Here is a 9,243-nt window from a genome sequence, read left to right on the forward strand (position 1 = left end):
TGCCCTGGCTGGTGGTGTGTCTTGATGGCAGTGGGAAGCTTCAGAGAAGATAAGGTGAGTTCATTCCTTCATTAATTGCCATGTTCTTTACCCAGACACTACCTGTTATGTATTTCACACCAGCTTGACAATTTGTCTGAAAAATCCTATTTGTTTGTTACCCTATTTTTACTAGATGTCTAGCAAACATCTTGCCATGTCTCTTCCTAGTTCCACAGTTCCAATACTGTGATCATATTGTGCCTGTATCAAGACTCCTACACACTGTCCTTTTTTTAACAGGGTTACTGCTAGTCATTCTCTTCAAATACTGAACAAAAGATTTCATTTCCAAGTAAATATATTAAAGGCCAAAGCCTCCTCACCATACTCTGTCTTTGCCCCCTGCCAAGTTCCTGCCTAGGAGCTGACACAGGTTTCCAGAGCTTGCCTTTCTGAGCAGACTTGAAGAAACCGAGCTCACACATCCCCACAGGCACAATCCCCCAGGGCTCCTTTCCTGCCATCTTGGGCCAAGAGACCAAGAAGTACAGGCATGAATCCTTGCTGTACTCAGCTCTCGCTCAGCAGAAGCAGACCTTTTCAGGTCCATGGCTTTGCTACAACTGTTTTGTAGCCCCAGCTGCAGGAGCAATTGTTTGCGCTCACTGTGAGCCATGACCCATGCACCCTTTTCCTCAGCCACAATGCTTTCACACCACAAATACTCCCCCAGCCCATACAGTTGTGGCATTTGTTTCTTACACAGCCTCCACACACCAAGAAATCTGCCCAGCTCTATTCAGTAGATTCATGACAGTCTTCAAAGGATCACTAATTCCAGTCTGCCTAAAAAATGTGGAGAGTTCCCTCCCTTACAGCTTTTCTGCCTTCCCTTCTGTGAGCCAGTCAGCACCTGTTGAGCCATAAAAAATGCACCAGAAACACCTGAAATTATCTGAAACTTCCGCAGTGTGGCAGGCAAGGAGATGGCACGCTCCATGGAAAGGCCTTCAAGATGCTAACGCTAAACCAGCTTTCTAGAGTAGATGAGTGCATCCCTGCCTGGCTTGAGTTAAGGGACAACAAGGGTTAATAGTGTTTGTTCTTTCCATCTAACCCCCTCCTCCTCCTCTCTGAGCCTTCTGTCAAAGACCTGCTCTCTGGCCAGCTACCACTGGGATTAGGCTGCTCTAACAGTCTGGCTGACACTCTGTGCAGGAATAAAGTCCTGCTGTCTGGAGGCAGCTCACATGAACCTCCTTCACAGCACTTCAGAAGGAACTCTAGAACTGAAAGAGCAACCATCAGGACTTTGAAGACTTCCAAATTATGCAAGTTTAAAATAACTTCTGAAAACATACAATTTAAGAAAATACCAGAACTCTCTGGCTTTTTCTTTTTTTCCCCTTGAAAGACTGAAAGCATTTTACTTACTATGTCTGTTCAGAAGCCATATGGAGAAGTCAGTTCTGTTCTGTTAAACTGATTGCACAGTTGTGGTTTTCATCTGTCTACAGAGATCTGAAAAGCCTGTGTTGTTTTGTTTTATGCTTTTTCAGCAAAGAACGCAAGTACTCTGAGGATCATTTGGCCAGAACACAATAGGTAAGCAGAGTAATTTTTGTGTAACATATTTCCATGAGTCTAAGAGTATACTGTCTGTGTAATCAAGTGAAATCAGCCTTTAGGATGATGTTCTCTTTGGGATAAGCTGATTATAGGTTGGTTGGTTGCTTGCTTGCTTGGTTTGTTTGTTTTCCTGGAGAAGAAAAGCTGAGCTGATGTGGTATCAGTGTGGTTTGCAAGATCCTGTCATTTAAGCAGAGGAAAGACTTTTTCTTTCCCTTTTTTTCTTTTTTTTTCTTTTTCTTTTTTATTTTCTTTTTTCCCTCAATTCTCTCCAAAGCACAGAGAAACTGATTCCACTGTCAAAGGTAAAACAAAATATTTGGGGTTATGTTTTGAATCTGTAAGCTGTAATTAGACTACAAAAATTACAAACTGGCAAAGAAGTGACCTGGTCACATAAGGAAAGCTATAATAATCTTAACTATTCCTTCAGCTTGTTCAGATAGCTGTTTAATCTTGCACTCAGCCAGGTGCTAAAAGCATTACAAAGAGCAAGAGAATATCCTAACTCTATTAGGATGTTAAGTAGGACATGCAGATGACTTGGGGGTGCTAATTTCAATAATAATCTCGTCGATACTATAGATGCACAATACTTTGGGAATCACACATGAAAACAAATTTGTACATAAAAAAAATCTACAGATATATTCAATGCTATGTTTAAATGTGCATGTTTGATATGGCTTTATACAGGAACTGTTCCTTTTATGAAGTCACTTTAATTGTAATGGACAGCAGGTCTGCTGAACTGCAGGGATTTTTTTTTAAGTGCTTAAACTCTTCTTTACATTTGCAGGCAGCATGAGAGAAGGGATCATTTCAGAAAAGAGTAAAAATTAAAAAGGATTGAGCCTTTCTCTTTATGTTCTCTCATATCATTAGCCAATAATCAGGTTTAATCAGAATCTTTATTCCTTGCTGCTTGTAAGATGCAGTGAGCTAGTTCTTCCTCAAAAAAGAGATCTTGCTCACAGAGCTCCCTCTGCTTTTCAAATCTCTGAGCTACAGCTTACACCTGTATTGCAGGTGTATGCACTTCCTTCTCCCTTCTATGCCCTCTCCTTTCTGTGTGAAACTGGGTGTAGAAGATATTAAAATTTGTAAGCACAATCAGTAACCTCATATAGTAGCATACTGACAAAATTTCTTGTCCTAACTGGAGGTTCCTGTCTGTGCAGCTCTGTGCAATGTACACAGCACAGATTAAATAATATCTCCATATTCAGAGATGATTTCTGGGATCGTTTATGTACATTTCATTCATAGATTCAAAGCTGATAATAAAGCTATCTCACAAAGGGGAGCCAGGTTAGCATACATAGTCTTATCAGAGTGAATACAATAGAGCTGTTATAAGTTCCAGTGAGCAGCAGATGCTGAGATGTGCTGGAAGTGATACAGGTGCAAAAGGGATGTCCAACAGCAAAATCTCAGCATCATTTATCCAGTTGCTCTGCAATGATAAAGCTTTACTCCAAATCAGATACACAAAGACCTTAAAATCTCAAAAGTATCAATTCAGGGATTTTTATCCAGCATCTTCCACTTCTCATCAAATAGTATCTTATATTGCTGTGAATAATTTCATCTAATCCTCTTCTCTACACATGTCTATAGCCATGATGGATGAAATAAAAATTAAATTATAACTGACAGAGTGGCAGAAACTCTGATGAGTTTCAAACTGACAGCTACATTGCAAATAACCAATCCTTGAAATTTAGGAAAACAACACTATGAAGTAGAAAAAATATTTCAGATTTAATTCTCCACTCGTTCTGTCAGCAACAAAAGGGGTTTTCTATGATTGTCCTTTGATATTGCACCTGCACTACATTGATTGTATTTTTCCATAATAAAAGACCTAATAGCAGCTTCTGCCATGAAATCTTTGCAGAAAGATCTTCTGAGAAATATTTTTCTGTGAACTTTAAACTATTTTGTAAAATGGAGATAAGCACTGTTTGAACGCCTGACATACTGTGATTATGATAAATAACAGAAAAGGCACAAAAAGAGTGATTTTCTCCTCCAAGACAGCAGTTGTTGTTCACTTGTCATCTCATTTTGCAGTATTGAAGATGTTCTGCTTTTATCTGCCTCTCCATCTTCTCATGGTGGCTTGCTTGTGTCATTCCATAAAAGCACCTACCACCAGATCTCAACAGAGTCTCAAGACTGATCTCTTCAGTTTCTACCACTCCCTGATACTTGCTGATGGTAAGGAAACTACAATTCACCTGCTGAAGGATATACCTAAAAGGTAAGAGCAAATCAGTCACAGCTGTTCTCAAATATTTCCCTATGACACTAGTAGCTGCATAGTACCAGTACAAGCCAAGAATTGCTATGCATCTGTAGATGTCTTAGTATCTGGTGAATTTCTAGAGAAATACCCCATTGCTGTCAAGTTCAGGTGTCCTTACACAGCCCAGAATCTGTAATGACCCTCTGAGGTGAAGCTTAGATTCATTTATGCATTGCAGGCAGTTTTCTGGGGTGTTTAAAGCTGATACAGAACTGGTGGGTTCCAACTGCAAACAGTTGTGTCACACAAGCAGCCTGTCTTCAGAACTGCAGACACATCAACCCTCCTACATTCACTGTAAAAGATAAAAATTTTACTTAAATAGTTCACTGTCCACAAAATCAATAGAATATCTACACAAACTTACTAGAAAAACTTCTGCCAGTGTCCTGCATGCTGGAAGTGTTTTTCTTGGATGTCACTGAAGTTTGCTAAGGACAAAAGTGCTGTGCACACAGAAATTCCACAGATTCTTCAATTCCCCAAACTATCTGAAAACTTCTCTGCCAAATATAGATATGTAGGTGGTCTAGATATTACAACTGCCTCTTGGTAGCAAACATTGATCTGCTTCTTTGGGAAGAGACAGATTTCAAATGGTTTCATCAGACACCACTCAAACAGTGAATGGGCACACACAGGTTTTGACATACACTCAAGCAGAGCAGTTGTGGAGCAGAGGGTGAGCCAGATGGTTCAGTCCTGACATGCACTGCACAAAAACTGGAACATGGCACATGTTATATAATGTGATGATGCTCACAAGAGCAAAACTAGGAGCTCATTGTTAAAGGCAAATGGGTACTGAAATCTCAGACAAAAACATGAATTTCTCTATGCTCTTGTGGCACAAGTGCAATTAGGAAACAAAACCATCTTCAGTTCAGCATGATCAGGTATGGACCTTATAAACCCCAGAGTAACCAAAACAGGAAAGAGACATTACAAATTTTTGTCTTAAAGGACTCAAGAATGTGGAATTGTTTCCAGTGAAGCTTGACTCTGGCCCAGTAGCCATACCCTGAATGAAAGCCAGGCCTCTGGGATAACATGACCTATCCATAATGACTACAGTTGTCTTCCTAATGAACACAAAACCTCTTGAATTGCCTTCACTTAACTGCAGAGTGAGTGACCCAAGTCCAAATATTCCCGTGGCTGTATGTACCAGAGGAAGAGAAATAATCAAAACTCGACCAAGTAGACTAATGTTCCTTTGTACTGCTCACTCACAGCAGCTTCTGTAATGAAGGCAAGTAAGTCAGAAATGACCTGGATGAACCTGCCATTGACATCTGACAATATCCAGGACTAGCTAAAACCAATCAATTACATCTGCTTCATCTGATATCCAGGGAAACCTAGATATGCAAACATATATGAGGGATAGACTCTAAGACCTTTCACTGAACTCCAGCCAGGAAATTCTGACAAAAAGTGTACCAAATTCCCCAGAGTTAGCCAATGGGTAGTTATCTAGAAGCTAAATCACATCTATCACCTAAAATAACCAGGTAAGTACTAAGATATAATATTCTAGATATCAATACAATATCCTATATTTATTGTATCAATACAATATCCTGGATATCAATATAGGCTGGGGGATGGTGGAATTAAGAGCATCCCTGCAGAAAAGGACTGGGGAGTACTGGTGAATGAGAAGCAGGACATGTGCCAACAGTGTGCTCTTGCAGCTCAGAAGGCCAATGGCATCCTGAGCTGCATCAAAAGAAGCATGGCCTCAGATCAAGAGAGGTGATTCTGCCACTTGGTTCTGGTGAGACCTCACTTGAAGTACTGCATCCAGCTCTGAAGCCCTCAACACAGGAAGGAAATGGACCTGATGGAGCAGGTCCAGAGAAAGGCCATGAGGATGACTGGGCAGGGGGACGGGAAGGATGGGGGAGAAGGGGTGCTGGAACACCTTTGCTATGAGAACAAGCTGAGGGAGCTGGGGTTGTTCAGCCTGGAGTAGAGAAGGCTACAGGGAAACCTAATAGCAACCTTCCAGTACCTGAAGGGGGCCTACAAGAAGGTTGGAGAGGGATTGTTTACAAAGGCCTGGAGTGACAGGACAAGGGGCAATGGTTTGAAATTAGAGAGGATCAGATTTAGACTGTATATTACAAACCAGTTCTTTCCCATGAGGGTGGTGGAACAATGCATTAGGTTACCCAGGGAGGTGGTTGAGGCCCCATCTCTGGAGTTATTCAGGTCAGACTCAACAAGGCTCTGAGCAACCTGATCTAGTGGAGGATGTCCTTGCTGACTGCAGGGGGGGTTGGACTAGATGACCTTTGGGGGATCCTTCCAATCCAAACCTATGGTTATATGATTCACCTGAAGCATGTTGATATTCAGTGCCTATGGTAAGTGGATGAAACTTCCAGCAAATGCTTGTAGATTAGAAAAAACATACAGCACATATTCTTCCCACAGCTAAAGATTTCAGACATTGACTTTGAGTTGATGCACCTCAAAGAGCAACAGTCTCTTCTACCCGCAATGGAGTGATACCCATCCGAACACCTGATTATTAGAAGTCTCAGGCAGGCCTGAATTTCCTGACACCTTCCTTCTGGTTAATCCACATTTACAGGTACTACTTTGTTTTGGAGGAAGGCAGAGCCCTCGCACCTTTCACAATAACAGTGACCCCCTGTGATGTTCCCATCGAATGGAGCATACTTGCATACAAGACTTCAGCAAGTTTCCTTGGAAAAGCAGGACGAGGTAAGACCTTCACTTTGCCTAAGCAGAGACAAAGCAAGCCCAAGTTATTCATAAGGAGTTCTGTTACAGGAAATGCCCCACAAGCTTTAACATCTCATGCTTCCCTTGGCTGTAAACTGCCACAGGCTAAAGAAGATATCCCTGTTTCCATGCATGAAACATGGAAGACCATGGGATGTTATCATTAACTCAAGTAAATTAAGGATTACATATGAAAATCTCTATAACTATCGTTAATATCTGGAGACAGCTCCAAGTCTTCAGGATCCCACAAAACAGATGAGCTTCATAAGCTGTTTGGAGTTGCCTGAACTTGCCTCTGCTCCCTCAGCTCTTTTTCTGTGGCTTAAGTTACCAATCATTTTGTTCCCCACAGTGATGCAGAAAAGACTCAGATGTTAATTTTTCTAGGAATATCATCAACCATAACAGTGGGCATTATGCTGCCTTTAGCCCAAGAGCAAATTCCATTCTCTACTATGATTTTTTGAATTAACTTTTCAAACTGAAGTCTAAATGCTGACATTAATGAGTTCTCACCTGTCAGGCAGGTATATTCAACTGAGGAGTTCAAATAATGTTCCTTTGAAGTGATAAATTTTTTGTCTTCATGGGAGACAATGGCACCAAAGTAAACCAAAGAAGACTCTTTTCGTAGAAAGTATGAGTCTCCTTGAAGAAGAGCACTCATAAAAGACAGCAACTGGACAAAGAAAATTGTTGGGACATCAGCTTGACTACACAAGTCAAACTTTCAGAAGTTGTGGGTTTATAATTACAGCCTTTTTGAAAACACAATTCTACAATTGAACTGCTAAAATAAAACCTACTCAAATTTTGTTTTAATAAATTGCCAGTAGCAAAAAGAATTTCAGTTATAAATATTGTTTTCAGGAAGAAAATGGGATGTTCCCTGACATATGAACAATAAAACTTATGTGATGTGCTTTATTTCACAGCAGTAAAAATAGAAGTTACAAGTCTGCTTTTTGCCTGCAGGTGATCATGATACACAAGAGGTCTCAAAATCTCAGAAGTCTCCAGGCATGGTGTCCACCATTTTTAACTATAAGGGAAATTCTGTAGAGACTTACATGGGTATGTCTTCTCATTCTGCCTTATACATGCTAGAGTTCTTATCCACTGAGCGAGACACACACATCACGGTCTACTTAAGTACTGACACGACATCTGGGCACCTCTACCCCGAGCTTCCGATGGATCCACGCATAGATGTTATTGGCATTGGGCATACAACAGTGACTCTGACCTGGAAACACAGTCCCTCTGTCTTGCAACATAGAGAAAACATCCAGTACTGTCTTCTAGTTAATGATAAGCACAACTACAAAAGCTTATGTGCTGCTGAGACAGCAATCAGATCCTCTGGAATGAAACTGCCACCTACACTAGCTTTGTCTCTCTCTCCATACCTTCTCGAACCACAACAGGTGATGATATTGTCCAACAGTGAACTGAGTATCATCAATAAAGTGAGTAGTGGTCAAGTCCAGCAGGTTTGCATGGGTACCAGGAACACTTACACAGTACCCAGTCTCAGTCCTAGCACTCAGTATTATTTTGATGTTTTTGTTGTCAATCTCCTCACAAATGCCAGTGCTGCTTACACTGGGACATTTGCAAGGACCCTGGAAGAACCTGAACCTAAGGTGATGGAGCTGAAAGACAGGAAAGTGATTCACGTTGTCTTGGATGGGAAAAAACAGAAATTCTACAGTCTGCAATACCAGGCAAGGCACAAGAAAATACAGTTCACCTTCCAGCTGTGTCGAGGCCAAGTACAGGTTCACATAACAAAGAATGGTAAAACAGTGGCTTTGGAAAACATCTCAGGACTGAGGTATTTCTCATTGAAGGGAAAGCTACTGGATACATATGTGGTACAGATGAGGTCCACAGAGCAATCCAACTCTTCTCTAAAAGTACAGGTTTCCCCCCACTTCCACAAGCCCTTGTTCCCACTTCTTCCAGAGAGCTTAAAAATCAAGTCCTTCAGTAAACTAAGGACCTGCAACTCGGTCACTATTGCCTGGCTAGGAACACAAGAGGAGAGCAAGTACTGTGTATATAAGAAAAGGATTGAAGAAGACCAGGTCTGGATGGAACTTCAGAGCGTGGACAGATGCTCTGGACCTGAATCTCGGCACAAGTCAGAGAAAGTGCTTTGCAAGTATTTCTATGATGTCAACGTCCAGCGAGCTGTCACCACTGAGACCATCAGAGGGTTGGATGCAGGGACACTTTACTTGTTTGATGTTTATCTCTTTGGGCCATCTGGCATCCCTATCAGATATCACAGCAAAGTTGTGAAGACAAGAAAAAAATGTTGAATGTTTTTAAAGAAATGTTTTGAAGTGAGTGAATGAAGACTTATCAAAATTGCTGCCAGCCCGAGCCATAGCCTGTACAGTTTAAAACATGATGGTACACAAAAAGTTTTACAGTTGTGAGATTCTATGGAGGAAACATCCTAGTTGTCTAGATGATTATACTTATTTTTGCATCTTCTCTCCTGTATACTCTATTTTTCCCCCCCTCAGCTGTCTCATTCAGACATCAAAAAC

General features: G+C 41.1%; 1 protein-coding gene across 1 annotated transcript; it reads left to right on the top strand.

The window, feature by feature from the left end:
• The first annotated feature begins 3,695 nt into the window (after nucleotides 1-3,695).
• On the top strand, nucleotides 3,696-9,009 carry LOC128968331 (protein NDNF-like). The gene is made up of 3 exons (XM_054382743.1): nucleotides 3,696-3,877; nucleotides 6,525-6,658; nucleotides 7,658-9,009. Exons 1-3 carry the CDS (start codon nucleotides 3,696-3,698, stop codon nucleotides 9,007-9,009), a joined length of 1,668 nt encoding a protein of 555 aa, XP_054238718.1.
• The last annotated feature ends 234 nt before the right edge of the window (nucleotides 9,010-9,243 follow it).

Source organism: Indicator indicator, chromosome 7 (genome assembly GCF_027791375.1).
Source record: "Indicator indicator isolate 239-I01 chromosome 7, UM_Iind_1.1, whole genome shotgun sequence".
Taxonomy (NCBI): Eukaryota; Metazoa; Chordata; class Aves; order Piciformes; family Indicatoridae; genus Indicator; species Indicator indicator.

Coding starts and splice junctions, on each gene's coding strand:
- LOC128968331 (XM_054382743.1), top strand. CDS start 3,696: ATGTTCTGCTTTTATCTGCCTCTCCATCTTCTCATGGTGGCTTGCTTG. Junction 3,878..6,524: donor CTGAAGGATATACCTAAAAG/GTAAGAGCAAAT, acceptor CCACATTTACAG/GTACTACTTTGTTTTGGAGG. Junction 6,659..7,657: donor CCTTGGAAAAGCAGGACGAG/GTAAGACCTTCA, acceptor TTTTGCCTGCAG/GTGATCATGATACACAAGAG.